The sequence below is a fragment of the Monodelphis domestica genome, chromosome 8 (genome assembly GCF_027887165.1).
Source record: "Monodelphis domestica isolate mMonDom1 chromosome 8, mMonDom1.pri, whole genome shotgun sequence".
Lineage (NCBI taxonomy): Eukaryota > Metazoa > Chordata > Mammalia > Didelphimorphia > Didelphidae > Monodelphis > Monodelphis domestica.
Window position 1 is genome coordinate 260,055,192 of NC_077234.1, and position 16,029 is coordinate 260,071,220.

General features: G+C 35.8%; 1 protein-coding gene across 16 annotated transcripts in view; it reads right to left on the reverse strand.

Annotated features, from left to right (window-relative positions):
* The window catches only part of ROBO2 (roundabout guidance receptor 2), a 608,856-nt gene that overhangs the window by 5,782 nt on the left and 587,045 nt on the right, over nucleotides 1-16,029 (reverse strand). For 9 of the 16 annotated variants that reach the window (XM_056807269.1, XM_056807267.1, XM_056807265.1 and 6 more), the window contains 3 exons: nucleotides 13,851-14,021; nucleotides 4,791-5,063; nucleotides 2,442-2,642 (listed from right to left, as the gene is read on the reverse strand). In XM_056807269.1, the coding sequence (XP_056663247.1) occupies nucleotides 2,442-2,642; nucleotides 4,791-5,063; nucleotides 13,851-14,021 (645 nt within the window). The remainder of the gene's footprint in view (nucleotides 1-2,441; nucleotides 2,643-4,790; nucleotides 5,064-13,850; nucleotides 14,022-16,029) is intronic. The other 7 variants (XM_056807276.1, XM_056807277.1, XM_056807273.1 and 4 more) reach the window with 1 other exon arrangement.

Genomic DNA, 16,029 nt, shown 5'->3' on the forward strand with positions numbered 1-16,029 from the left:
CTTTGGCATTCAATCTATCTATCTCTAACCCTAAAAAGAGTTGGCCATTATAATAACAACCTGCTTTTATAATAGCAGTCTTCCCGATAAATATGGACTTTCTCCAGCGTAACCAAAAACTACAGCCTGATGACCACCTGAGGTATAAATAAGTTTTAAGACTTTAGTAATTTTAATAAACGATGGCAGTTACAGTTCTAATTTTTTGAACAAAATTGAATAGGTCATTTGGAGACTAGGAATGGGGAGAAACATTTCGGATATTTTATTACCGCAGCTTAACATCATGGTTGGCCTCTAGCAAATATTTAATAATTGTATTTTGTGCATTTTTAGGCATCAAAGTAAAAGTTTAAATTAGTCTAAAATAAATCCATAACCATATTTCATATTTCTATCACACTTTAATTACTACAAAGTACTTTCTCTCCCAATAAATGTCAATATTTATATTATTTCCAAATTACAAATGAGAAAACTAAGGCCGTGAGAGTTGAAAGATATTTCCACTAAGGGTTTGAAGTGGAATTTTAAAAAAACTCACTCCAACTCATTTTCCCCCATTTTATAAGAAATTCAAAGAAGGCAGAGTTCAATCAAATAAGAGGAAAGTTGAGTCAAAATTGTTACTGATAACTATATGCCTAGGTTTTGTGAGATTTTATTTTTCATACACTGTTATAATATATCAGGGAGAATTACGGGGTAGTCCTGTCTCTGAAGTCTATGTTAGTTTATATTCAGCCAATTGTTTTTTTTTTTTCCATTCGCTTTGTCTTAAGAAATTCCAGAGGATGTCTTCTCTTTTTAAAATAAATTAATTAAAAATGAATAGGACAAGGATGATTTTTACTGAGACTTGTTTCACTCTCTTGGTCCCAAATTCGAGGTTCCAAATGGATATGGAATTTGGTTACCTTTATTAGTCATAAATTCTGAGTTTGAAAAAGGATAAAATATACAAATCATGAGTTAATAGAATAAATATTTTAAAAGCTCTGTAGAAGCAAATGAAGCCAATCCTCTTCTTCTGCTCAATGTCTCCCCTACATACATACAGATATATCTTCACGTGACATATATGAGTAGTGCTTTAAAGTTCTTGGTCTAATTTATATGAATGAGAAACCTTAGTAGTATAATGGAAGAATGTCTTGAACTCGAATCTTTTGATATTCTTAGTGAAGAATAAACTAGTTTGTAAAGAGAAAGTTCTAACCAGCCCAGGAAAGCCCCTTCCCTGAGATATGGATAGTAAGATGGAGTTATGTCTTTGATCAGTTCAATTAGAGGGATCTCTTAACCTCACCTTCACACCAGGTATAGGAAATGATTGGAGAGGTATGGAGCAGTTGTAGGAAATGATTCTGTAAGTTCCATGGAAAGTAGTGGCCATTGTTCTATTGATAAATAGAGCCTGTTACCTAGACATTGATCTCTTTAAACCTGATGAGGGCATTTTGTTTTTGCTTTCTTTTGTTTCTTTTGTTTGTGTTGAGCACAACATAAATTGTGAGTGGTCTTGGTTAATGGCAGAAATTTTTTTCAAAAAGAATTTGGTTTTAGATTTTTAGATTCTTTGAATTTCTTCCCTCCAGATAGTAGAAATGCTTTGATTTTTTTTAGTCAATTTATTTCTGTCATTTGTGTACCTAAAATGGATTATATTATTTTTCCAGTATTAAACCTAGTTTTAATTTATGAGACTCAAACACAATTATCAGTCACTAATGTAGAACTGTTAATTTCTAAAACTTTTTTAAATGTAATTTCTTATCATTTCATTGTAAAATGGGAAAAATTAAAGAGCGAATTACATTTTTGAGTCCTTTTAGATTTTTGTTTGCACAAGGTGAAATGGATCCTTGATTTATCCATCCAGGGAACTCTTTGTGAGAAGTTCTCTTTCAATGCACATTGGCGTCTATTCTGTAATTTGCAGTCTGAGAGAGCTCCTTGGGAAAATTCAGGGAGAATAAGTATTTATTGAGTGTCTATGTGTGTCAGTCACTATGCTTCACACATAGAATCTCATTTGAGCCTCACAACAACTCTATAAAGTAGGTGCTATTATGACCCCCACAGATTAAGAGACTTTTCCAGATTCGCACAAATTGAAGGTATCTGAGGTTTGACTTGAACTCAGGTCCTTCCTGACCACGAATACGTGTCTGGAGTAAACCTTGAATTCAGTTTGGCATAATGCCCTGCAGCCTCTCATGCTTATAAAGAATAAGATCATCTAAATTAAAATCAACATTTTCAAAATGTAAAAATGGTAAAAATGTGCATTTCATTGATGTGAAGAGAAGTGATCTGGATCATTACCAGGCCTCAGCTCAAAAGTCATAATTGGAATTTCCTTTGCCACTCGGGATGAGTTTCTTTCATTCTCCACACAAAGCAATGCATTGTATTTCATATAATCAGAAACTACTTACATAATTCACCTGTAAACGGTCCTTGACTGGTGGGTCCCAGATAGCCGACATCAAGAAGGTCGCTGGCATTGCGCTGGTGACTTCCTCGCAAGACTTCGCCTTTCCTAGGTCCGGTTGATCCTTTTGAAGAAGCTGTTCCTGATGAACTATGTCCCCCTGGTGATGGGAAGCTGGGCTTGCTGTATGGTACCAGGGCCTCCTCTGAAAAACAGAAGCACAGGAAAGGGCTAAAAATTACCAGTTGCCTCAGGGTAGAAGGGACACGCAATAACGCTCTAACGCTGAAGCCTAGAGTGATTTTCTTGATTGTTCAATATCTAGGAAAATTGACAGATAAATCCTCTCTATTTCAGGAATTTCTACATATCAACAGAGTTAGGTGCCCAATTTGTTCAAATTTCAGATCTTTATGACAACTTAGTTTTAGAATGTTAACAATTTGAATCAAAACTTTCTTAAAAATTAGCATTCTCCACCTGCTTTTACATAGCTGCACATACTTATTTTAATGAAAACGTGACTATTTCCTATTTTTTTCCATAATGTTCCAGTGAGGAAGGTGCTAATTTTCCCTAATATTCTCCAGGCTATCTTTTGAACACTTTTGTTAGTATAAACATTGTCACAATTTTTAAAAGTTGGCTGAAATACTGCATTTTAAGATATACAATCTTATGCCCCTTGCAAGGCAAGCTAGAAAAAGAAAATTGTTGCACAACTTGAAAGGTTTTAAAGTGCTTACTTCCTAGAAATTTGTTTAAAGTTGAGATAATAGAGTATCTAATTCTATTTACATAGTTAACATTTTTATAAAATTTGACATTCATAAAAGAAAACTGTACAGGATGAATCATGGTTTACTTAACAAAAGCAGATCTGGAAATAACTTTCAGAGTTCACTGAAACTGATTAGATTTTTATTAAGAATGGATGTCATGGAGGCAGCTGGGTGGCTGAGTGGATTAAGAGTCAGGCCCAGAGATGAGAGGTCCTGGGTTCAAATATTACCTTAGACACTTCCTGGCTGTGTGACCCTGGGCAAGTCACTTGACCCCCATTGCCTAGTCCTTACCACTCTTCTGCCTTAGAACCACTATCCAGTACTGATTCTAAGATAGAATGTAAGGGTTTTTAAAAAAGAATGGATTTTATCTTTATTTTAATTTAAATTGTGGCAACACAATTTTAACTTTTTTAGTTGGATACGTTTCCAGAAGTTTAGTTGTTTCTAGGGAAACAGAGAAAATAAGTTGTTCATTTCACTGAAAAAAAACATTCAGTTAAATATTGTTTGTGTGCTTTTGATACTTCATCCCTCCCCAAGGGGTCCATGAGGTATGAGGGATAACCAACATCTTTTGGTAATCATCAGATGTAATCCATAGAGTACTATAATAGAGTGTGGATTGGTGAAAATAAGGATAAGAGCAGCACCTCCATCTGGGAGTTATGAAGACAAAATGAACTTGTATTTGCAAACTCTTCACAAATCTTCAAGTAGAATTTTAACAAAATGGGGCAGACAGAGGTCAGGAAGACTCATTTTCCTGATTCAAATCTGGCCTCCGACACTCGCTGGTTGTGTGATACTGAGCAAGTCACTTTAGCCTTTTTACTTCCGTTTCCTCATCTGTAAAATGAGTTTGAGGAGGCAACGGCAAACCATTCCAGTATCTTTGCCAAGAAAACCACAAATGGAGTCACATAGAGTCAGCCATGACTTAAAAAGACTCAACTGGAGAATTAAACAAGCCCTGGACTACATAAGACTTCCACACTGACTCATTTATTTACTTAGATGACATTAGAAAGAATATTCTGTTTGGAGTTATAGAACCTGAGACCAAATGCTGACTCTGCCACTTGCTCTGCAACCCTGGACAAATGACAATCATCCGGGCTCTCAATTTTCTCATCTAGGAGATGAAAAAGTATGTAGAGACGAGCTAGAAGTTCTCGTCTAGACTTCGACCCGATCTTCCTGTTAAAAGGGATATCCCAAGAAACTGACGATTCTGAACCTCATTTATCCAAAATGAGCAACTCTAAAATCACCTAACCAATTGTCACCGTTACTAACATAGTTGTAAGCACAACCTTCCCTTTGGTTCCGTTTCTGGGATCAATGCTATAAAGCCAACTTTCATTAAATGATAAGTGTATGAACAGTGCTCATAGCTATAGTTAGTGCTTTTTTGGATAGGTGGAAAAGACAGCCAGATCGTTTCCATGACCTGCTCTGTGAAGAGATCTCCGCCCACTGAACTTGCCTGCTAACATCGTTTTTTTATGAAAACACGCGGTGAAAAACAAACGGAAAATGTCTGCACTTTGTTTCGGACGACACACCTGATTCAAATGCTTGTTTGTGTGGGACTTTCCTGAAATCTTCTTGAGGTTCTGTGGTGCTTATCCATTCCTGTGTCTGCTGCTGCCACTCTAGGGAGGTTCTAGCTTGTCGATCCTTTGAGCTCTTGGTTTCATCTATGGGGGATGCATGTTGCCTCTCCAGAGAGCTGCCTTTTCTCTCTGCAGAACTTTCCATGTTACCACCATGTTGGCCAGGGACTATTTGGTGCCTTAAACCCTGAACTGGTGGGGGATCTGGTGGTGGAGGAAGATCTAAAAATGTTGAATAGGGTTTAGATTGAACTAAAATGCAATGGCATGATACAAGTTTTGTTTCAAGCTGAAGAATACTACCACATACAGGTAAGTCTTGGGTAGAATTATTAAGGGAAAAATGAAATCAGTCATTAGAGACAGAAGCACAGAATGTTAAAATAATTGACTGCTACTTCATTCTACCAGCATTCCAGCAACAGATCCTCTGAAACAGGAAAAGCCAGACTGTTTCTGAGCATAGAGTGTATTAATGATCATTTTATACCTACCGAGGAACATGGGAATTAGCTGGACATTTGTTTGCGACGTGCTCACATTTCAGATTGTCTTCCAAAGCAGACATACCAGGACACATTAGAGTGTTAATAACAATGCAGGACGTGTGTGTTTCCAGCATCTCTTAATCAGAGACTCCTGAAAAGGACTAAAACTACTTGGATGCTCTCTGCAGGAAATGGTGCCCCCGGGACACTGAGAAGGCTATGTTCAAGCCTAGGTGACAGCTGCCTGTCCATCCTCATGTAGTCCAGGAGTTAAGCTGACACTCATTAGATGCCATTCACATTCTGCCTGTCAAGCAATTCAGGCTCTGTTTCATGAATTAGCTAATGAACTACATCTAATACAATATAATCTTCTGATGTATTAGTTTTTATAAGCAATAACTAACCTGCAGAGTACATGCAATCTGAGCCCCTTCTGCTTGTCATGTCTTACAGCACAGTTGTGTTCCCTGACAATCATATACTACAATTTACTCAGCCAGTCCTCAATTGATGGCCATTCCCTCACTTTCCAAATCTTTGCCCTCCCTACAGAGAGCTGCTCTGGGTAATGTTGTCTATATAGGCCCCTCCCAGTTTTGCCTTTTTTATCTCTTTAGGATATAAACCCAGTAAAGGTATAGCTGAGACAAAAGATATGTACTCTTTTATAGCCCTTTGGGTATGGGTCCAAATGGCTCTCCAGAATGGCTGAATCAGTTCACAACTCCTCAACAAGTCATGCCCCACCTTTCCCAGGTCACCTCTAAGTTTTGTCATTGTCATTTTTATTTTCTATCTTAATAGTCAATCTGATAGGTATGGGGGTGGTACCTCAGAGTTGTTGTAATTTGTATTTCTCAAGTTAATAGTGATTTAGAGCATCGTTGCATGACAATAGAGAGCTTTCATTACTTTAAAATGGCCTCTTCATATCCTTTGATCATTGATCAACTGGGGAATAACTTGTATTCTTATATATTTGACTAATCTTTATGTTTTTGAGAAATGAAAATTTTATTAGAGAGACATAACATTTTTGTACTATTACGATTACTTTCCTTCCTATTCACCCCTGTTTAGTTTCTAATCACTACCAGCCTCAATTTGCCCTCTTTTCTATCAATGTCAACCCATTTTTGTTTCTCCCTTCCCCTTCTATTTTCCTATTGTGAGAATTAAAATTATGAGACTGGCAGTAAATTATCAATTTTATTCACTAAAATTAGCAAGGGAAAAAGATGGGGAAAGGAGAGAAATATATAAGATACTTTCCTTATTGCTACATTAAGTTTGCTAAATCTATGGCCACCATGAGGACCTTCGGAGCCATGATCACAAAGCAGTACAGTCAGAAACAAATGCAGAAGCCAAGAGAACGAAATTCGCTTTTGCCTCAGTTTATCAAACCTGTTCTCCACCCACTAACCCTCACAAGTGATGTCTCAAGAGCCAACCATTTATCTTTATTTTGTCTTCATCTCCCAGGGTTGGGGGGCAGGGAAAGGGCATTCCAGGGGGGTATTGCAGGGAATATCACCCTGCCCCTTGTCTCACAATATTCTTAACTCCATTGCTCCATTTTTCTGGCTGCTGTTCTACCCTTGTGACTAAATTTACACAATGATTTTCCTTACGTGGTCCTTACTTCTGGGAGGAGTTTCAACTTTATACCAGGTACAGGTAGTGGAAAGGGAGGATAAATTTCTTTTTCACCCTATAGGGTAAGTTAGATATCTATATCCAGTTGATTGAATATGTTCTTCCCTCAATGAGTCAATTCTGATGACAAAAAGATTCATAAGCTCTTCTCCCCAGTTCCCCATTTTTCTCTCCACTTTAAATGTTCATTCATGCCTCTTTTATATGCAATAATTTATCCCATTCTATTTTTCCTTTTCCCTCTCTCCCCACTGAATTCTTCTTTCTCATGCCTTAATTTAATTTTTAGAACATCCTTTCTCACACTCTTGCCCTCTGTCTATGTATACACCTTCTAACTGCACTAATAATGATGAAGTTCTTTGATGTTACAAGAATCATCTCATCATGTAGGGATGTACACAGTTTCACTTTATTGAATGTCTTGATTTTTTTCCCTGTTTACCTTTTTATGATTCCTTCTGTCTTGTATTTGAGAGTTGGATTTTTCCATTCAGCTCTGGCCTTTTCACCAGGGATTTTTGAAAATCCTCTTTTTTATTGAATTCCCATAATTCTGAAGGATTATGCTCAGTTTTTTCTGGGTTAGTCATCCTTGGATGAAGTCCTAGCTAATTTGCCCTCTAGAGTATCATATTCTAGCCCCTCTGATCTTTTAATGTTGAAGCTTCTAAGTCTTGTATTATCCTGACTGTGGTGCCACAATATTTGAATTGTTTTATTTTTTGAAATTTGACTATAATATTCTTTGGAGTTATCCTTTTGGGATCTCTTTCAGGAGGTGATAGATGAATTTTTTTCACTTATATTTTATCCTCTGGTGCTAGAATATTAGAGCAGTTTTCTTTAAGGATTTCTTGAAAGATGATATCTAAGCTCTCTTTTTGATAATGGCTTTCAGGTAGTCCAAAAATTCTTAAATTATCTCCCTTAGATTTATTTTCCAGATCAATTGTTTTTACAATGAGCTATTTCACATTTCTTTTCTTTTTCATTCTTTTGACTTTGGTTGTTTCTCAATATCTCCTGGAGACAGTAACCTCCACTTGCCCAATTCAGGTTTTTAAAGCATGATTTTCTTGAGTAAACTTCTGTATTTCCTTTTCCATTTCTCCAGTTCTATTTTGTAAAGAGTTCTTTTCCTCAGTGAATTTTTGCAGGTCTTTTGCCAAAGGGCCAATTCTGACTCACAAATTTTTTTTTTCTCCTCAGTGCCTTTTTGTCAATTTGGCCAATTCTGCTTTTTAAAGAGTTCTTCTCTTCTTTGGATTTTTGTGCCTCTTTTACAAATTGACCTGTTCCATTTTTTTATTAATTCCTTCAGTATTTTTTGCATTTCCTTTATCAGACTGGGCTCTTTTTTTTATTATTTTCTTGTATAATTTTCATTTATTTCCCAAATTTTTCTTCTACCTCCCTTATTGGTTTTTAAATTTTTTAATCCTTTCTCAGCATCTCTGTTAAGTCTTTTTGGGCTTGAGAGTAAATAATATTTTTCTTGGAATGTTTGAATACTACAATATTGACTTTATTCTTGCCCCTAATTTGAGTCTACCGTATTTCCAAATAACTTTCTATGTTGAGTTTCTTAACTCATATTTTGTTGAGAAAATAAGAGGCCATTTGCAATGCTCCCATTTCTTCCCCATTCTACATTTCAACATCCCTTGAAATAATTTTCCCTATTCTTATTTACTCTAGGTCGTGATATAGATATGGTCCTTTTCTTCACAAAGACTAACCCCTTCACTTACACTCATGATCCTATCCTTCATGTAGTGTGGTAGGTTGCCCTTGTAACTAAAGCCACTCTACTGTCCCAATCCCTGCCCATATCTCAGCCTCTTATCATCTGTCTTCTTTTCTGCTCAAGTTTCTGTGCTATGAAAAAATAACAACAAAAACCTCAATTCTACCCTAATATCTCCTTACCATATTATCCTAAATCTCTCTTCCTTGAAAAACTTACATATCCTAGTTGCTTCCATTTCCTCTTCTCTCATTCTCTTCTTGACTTTGCAACCCAAATTCCACCCTCAACAATCAAATGACATTGTTACCTTCAAAGTTTCTAATGATTTCTTATCTACTAAATCCAGTGGTCATTTCTCAGGTTTTGTCATTCTTGATGGCATATTTGGCACTGCAGACCACCTGATTTTTCTGGATAATCTCTCCTCTCTGAATTTCTATGATTTAACTTTTCTCTATTCTTATTTGCCTTCTCTTTTTCAAGTCTCCTTTTCTTGCTCATAATCCAAAAATCCTGTTTGCAGTTTCTTCTCTCTATATATTCCCTAGGGGAAAATAATCAGTTCCCATAGATTCCATTTTTTCTACACAAATGACGCCAACATCTATATAGTGTCTTTGTCTTATGAGCTTAGTCCTACGTTACAAATTGCCAATTTGAAAATTTCACTTGAAGGTGACTTTAGGCATCTAAATGCCTGCATATCTAAAATAGATCTCATCTTTCTATCCCAAAACTACTTTTCTTCATAATTGTCCTTTTCTGTCACCCAGCTTTATAACTTTTGATCAATCTTTGACTCTTCAGGTACATCCACCATACTCTCCATATCCTCCATCTGCAAAGCCTTTTTTCTTTTTATTCTATTTCTAAGCTAGTTCTAATATCTTCCTCCTCTCTATCATATGAACTCTAGCTCAATTCAGGGCCTGATATCTCTCATCATGATTATTGGAACAGTTTCTTAATTGTTCTTATAGTTTCTAATAATTCTCTTCTCCAATCTTTTCTCCCCAGAGCTGTCAAAATACACTGTATTCGTAAAGGATTGTTCTGATCACATTACTCTCCAGCTCTCTAAGCTCTAGTGCTTCCCTATCATTTCTAGGATCAAATATAGATTCCTCTGCTTGACATTTAAAACTCTTCACAATTTGACTCCTACCTACTTTTCTAGTTTTATTATACTTTGCTCTCTTTCATTGACTCTATTGTCTGAAAATTTTTTTATTTGCTTTTTTCTCAAATACTACATTATAACTTCTGTCTCGTTACCTTTGTAAAAGCTGTCCCTCATTCCTGGAATTCACTCCCTTCTTACTGCCACCTCCTAAAATTCCTAGCTTCCTTCTAGGCAAAACTCAGTTGCTACTGCTTACATGAAGTCTTTTCTGATCTGCCCAGATACCAACCCCTCTCCTTGAATTCTCTGCCCAAACTACCTTATATTGTTTTGAATATATTCTTTCCTTTTCTATTTACATAGAATTTCTCCTAAAAGAATGTAAATTCAAAGGGTAGAGGCTGCTTCTTTTTTTATTGCTAGAATGTAGTATCCAGTGGCTGGTTCATAAATAAGTCTTCAAGATAAAAATGCTTGTTAATTTTTTAAAAAGAGCATATTAATAATTCTGAATGAAATATGAAGATGACAAAATGAGTAGTACTTTGTTGTTCTAAAATTCTTTCTTGTTTTTTTCTCCTACTGATTCTTTAAATTCCTAGATTCTTTATTAACCACACATATATCCATGATGAAATCTCATTTTCCTTTCTTTGTGTTCAATTATTAATGGTTATTAATTAATTAATAATTGTGTAATTTTCAATTTGTCTATATCAAAGTAAATGATAGTTCTAAAAATTCAGTTAAGTTCAAAATTTTGCTTTTTATTTTGAAATCACTTATATTCTGTCAGTTTGTTCTCCATTTTCCCTTTTGCTATTGATTATAGTTCTAATATAATCCTTGTATTAATCTATAGATCATTTAGTAAAATAATTGAGAAAGATTACTTCTAATAATTTCTAATATTTTGTACATTTATCTCATTATTCTTACCTAACTTTCCCTTTTATGTGTCTGTGTGTGAGAGAGAGGGAGAAAAATAAGTGTAGAAGTACATCCATATTCTGCTTTTTAAAATGTTTTAATTATAATTTTTAGTAATTTCCTCTTTTGGAATCCATAAGGTTATCCAAAAGGAAATTCTGATTCTAATTCATTGAGTAAAAAAGATATTTCCAACAAATACCATTAAGAGCATTTTAAATGACTTTTAAAGAAAATGTATAGTTCTTTTAATTTATAGAGAAAGAACTGAGTTATGTTTATTTTGATATAATATTTCCTTTAACTGAAGTGATTATGATTACAGCTCATGAGAATTTGTTTGGGGAGCTCCCTAGGCTGTAGTGTTATTCCCAGTAATCCTGTATGTCTTCTAGTTAAATTAGGAGTTACTAATTATTTAAGAGAACAGGGTTGGCGTCTGGGGAAGGGAAGTTGCATCTGCTCTTTCCAGACTGAGATGTCTGCTATACTGTATGATTCAAATCTGCCAATGAATTTAGTGAGTCTTTTTTTTTATCCATTGCTATCTTCAGGATGTTCTGTTACAAATATAGATGAAATCTTTCACGAGTTGCTGAGCCTTGAAGAAAAAACCCAGAAGTCTTCTAAATACAATTATATTTTGTTATACTACTTTTCTAGTGATTGCTCCCCTCCAAATATCCTTTCTCCGTTATAAATGCTCAACTATCCTATGAAAAATAATGGCACAAATGATTTGAATTCTTAATATTCTAAAAAGTAAGATTTGGACATCATACAATTAAGTTACACTCTTTAGGCATTTAATATCTGTAGAGAAGCAGCCCATCATATGCTTTGATATGGACAAATTGAAAACCACACTACGATAAATGGAACGAAGAGTGAGTAGATGGAGAAAAGCTATTGATTACATCAGTCTGAGTTTACTGGGTAAGAGGACATTATTCTTGAATTAAATCATTATTCAATTTGATATTGATTCATTTCATCATTTAACTATATTTTCCCCATTGTGGAAGTCGGTGTAGTAAGTAGTCCAGATGGAAGAGTGAATGGGATCAATTATGTGACCTTGATATGGGTGGTAAGGGAATGCAGAGCTAAGTAAGAAAGCTTACAATTTATGGGATGGAGGAAGAATGGAATTGGGTTTCCAATTGTCCATTAATATGGCGTGGCAACTTCTACTTAGGTCTGATTTGTGTTCTGGGAGAATAATACCGAATACCTTTATTGTTTTCTGAATATGGGTGCATGATTTTGTGACGTGGTCTGTGATTTCCCTGGAGAAGAGAGCTTCCTAGTGAGAAAACTATCTCTACCAACACAAGGTGACACGATTGTAGAGAAGCACCCACACCACTGAGCTGTGAAGTGCCTTGCTCATGGAAGAAGAGGCCTTCCTGACTCCAAGGTCAGTTTTACTGGCTGTCTCTCCTTTACGTTTTAGTACCATGAAACCAAACGCCTGCTTTCCAGGTGAAAGGCATGGAATGATTTCTGATACCATCCTTTAGGGTACTCTAACTTTTGCCTCTGAGTTCTTTTAACAGTACGTTAATAGTACTTGGAGTAATCTGTGCCATTTTGTAAGATGAACCAAGTCCACAACTTGCCTCTTGTGTTATCATTAGAGTCAGAGTGAATATATTCCTTGTTTTGGGTTTCCTTGAAAACTGAACGAAAAGTGATGCTTTCTTTTGCAGCATGCCTTCAATATAGACCAGTACCAGGGAGGAATGTAACAGAAAGTATTTGTACTTGATCAGGTGAACTGGACCAATAACATCCACTCTTATCCCCTCCCACAAAAGCTGATTAAATCCGTTTGGCATATATTAGGTGTGCACATCTTTGTTCCTTTCCTTCTTTGCTTAATTGTTACTCTAACAGTGAATCCCAAATGACGAGTTGGGGAAGAGAGCAGGTATCTTAATAGTCTTCTTAGATGATTCCTGTCCCTTCATTAACACATCCTCATAATGACTCAGGTTTATACAGGATATTGTATTGAAATGATAGATATTTTTCTAGGTAAATAGCACTTCATTTATATCCCCCTACTTCTTTAGCACATTTTATCTTCTAAGATTCTTATTTTTATATACATCTTATTTAGTAGTTATTAAACTACAAACTCTAAGGGAAAAGTCATTTTTGATCTTTGAATAACATGCTAAAGAAAGGGACTTGATGGAATTATGTGTCGGCGACGGGAAGGGGAGGGGGAGGGAAGGGAAAGAACATGAATCTTGTAACTATGGAAACATATTTTAAATTAATTAATTAAATAAAATTTTCCAAATTAAAAAAAAATGACTTGAGAAAACTACTCATACAAGAACATTCATAGCTGCGCTCTTTGTGGTGGCCAAAAATTGGAAAATGAGGGGATGCCCTTCCATTGGGGAATGGCTGAACACATTGTGGTACATGTTGGTGATGGAATACTATTGTGCTAAAAGGAATGATGAGCTGGAATGATTCCATGTGAACTAGAACAACCTCCATGCACTGATGCAGAGTGACAGGAGCAGGACCAGCAAACATTGTACACAGAGACGGATACACTGTGGCACAATCCAATGTAACAGACTATTTTACTAGTAGCAATGCAGTGATCCAGGACAACATCAAGGAACTTATGAGAACAAACTCTATGTACATCCAGAGAAAGAGCTGTGGGAGTAAAAACTTATGATCGATCACATGACTTGATGGAGATGTGATTGGAGTTTGGGTATTAAAAGATGTCTCTATTGCAAATGCGAAGAACATGGGAAAAGGTTTTGAACAATGATACATGGATAACCCAGTATCCATGCTTGTCAGCTCAGGGAGAGGGGAGAGGAGAGGGGTGGGAAAATCATGAATCATGGAACCATGGAAAAAGATTACAAATAAATAAATAAATAAATGATTTTAAGACAAAGAGACTTGAGTTAATGGAATATGATTTTCACCAACTTAACACAGCAATTTATAGTATTTTTTCTAGCTTTTCATTATAGAGATAGCAGTAATGTAAAAGAAATCAAAAAACCTACCATCTGTCATACCCTCCCTGCGATGGGGCAATGGAGGTTGGTCCAATTTACCTCCTTTGTGTTTTTTAGTGGGCCTAGGCCTCTGACTCTGATTCAGCGCTGTACTTGTGTTACTGTCAGTAGAAAAGGGACTGGTTGGTCGAGGTCTTTGGGACGAAGAGAATGCTTTGCCTAAAAAGAAAGACAAGAAATGAAAAGTACAAAACATTATTTTAACAAAGAGGTTTTTCCCTTTATATTTCCCCTTAGATGAAGCTAAGGAGACTCCTTTCCAGGACAATGATTTCGTTTCTTTGTACTCAGCAGATTTATCTTATTTAAAACATAACAAAGAAAAATCCTCTACCAAAACAAAACAAAAAAACTCTGATTCTCTAAAAGTCAGGCTCAATATTGCTAATATTTTAAATTAAGTTAGGGCAATTATATTCACTACGTATTACTACTTATAGTCCGCTACATCTAGTTTTTTCATGTTGGCATGAAAGGAAAATGTTTAAAAATTAGAGTTTAGATTAGTCAAATGACACACAAATTCTTCTGAATTCCATCCAAGAAAATCCTTCCAAGAAATCCCTACTCAGATGCATTCAGTGAACTGCACCATTCAGCAATATATGGCGTATTTGTCATAGTTTTTCCTAACTACTTCCTAAATCTCACTTCAGTTTCATTAAGATATGTGATATGCAATAACAAAATTATGATATATGCCAGAGTATAAAGGCAGAAAACGCATCTACTCATTGACTCAGGAATTTCCTCTTTTCTAATTTCTCAAACAATTGTGAGGAGAGCGTTCCTTTGTCCTTAGAAGTATTTGCCCAAGGAAAAGGAGGGGCATTATATTGGCTAAAAACATTAGGAAGAATCCGACCTTAATACCATACAGAAGCTGGCATGTAGCATTTCGCATGGGGAAGAAAACAAGGGATGTGGACTGAGAAAACCTGCATTCCAATGCAGGCTTTGATATTCTGATCTTTGTGAATATGGATAAAATTCGTTCATGATGTGGTCCTAATACACTCCCTGGCTCACTAGGTTCTCATGAAAATTCATCAGAAAGAGGATTGGGGAGGAGGCTTATAGCACTACCCAAAGGTGACGTAGCTTTGTTGTGTGCTCCCTTCCATCACACTTACCTAGCTGATCCAGTGCTGCCCACTTTTCTAGTACCTGGAAGCCTGAAACTCATGGATTTATGCTTTCTAATTAATTTGCTTCTTAGATTTTCTGAATTGCTCCTGCACAGTTAAAGCAGCACCTCAAAATGTCCAGTGAACATAGGTTTTGATTTAAGCTTTATCAAGCAAAAGGCTCAGAGTCAATATTGTGCATCACGATGTAGTTCAAACTATACAAAAACAAAACTGCAATTTTTGGAAATGACTAAATTTAAAACTTCAACGTTAAGTTTTGCTTTTGAGCCTGTAGGTGTATATTTGACATTCGCGGGACGTTTGTTGGTCCTGTAGAGGGCATCTACCCCTTCAGATCAAAAACTGTGGAGCAGTTCCTGTTTCTGTTGTTCAGATGTGTCTAACCCTTCGTGACCCCATTTTGAATTTTCTTGGCAAAGATACTGGAGTCGTTTATCATTTTCTCCTTCAGATCACTTTGCAGATGAGGAAACTAAGGCAAACAAGGTTAAGTGACTTGCCAGGTGTTACAGTAGTAAGTGTCTGAGGTCAAATTTGAACACAGGAAGATGAAATCTGGCTGTATAGCCACAGAACATACACACATACATATATGTATGTGTATATATATGTATATTCACACAAATATCTGTGTGTGTTTTATGTGAAGAGAACACTTGGTATAATGGGAAGAGAGTTGTTCTTGGTTTCTTGGGTTCAAGTTTCGCCTCTGAAACTATTGGCTGTGCAATCCTGGAGAACTTCCTTATTCAGGGATCTAGTCAATTCTTTTAAGACACCAAGTAGCATCGCATTGCTTGCTTGTATCTATATATATACATATATATATATACGTGTGTGTGTGTGTGTGTGTGTGTGTGTGTATAACTTTTAAACTCTACATCTTCCCTTGGTAGAGGGAAAGTTAATGACAATTTTTAGAACAAAAAAGTCCTTTTTGGTGCAGTGAAAAATAAGTTGCCAAATTATTACTTTTAAAATCAAAAACTGAATTTTTGAAAAAATCTATAAACAAA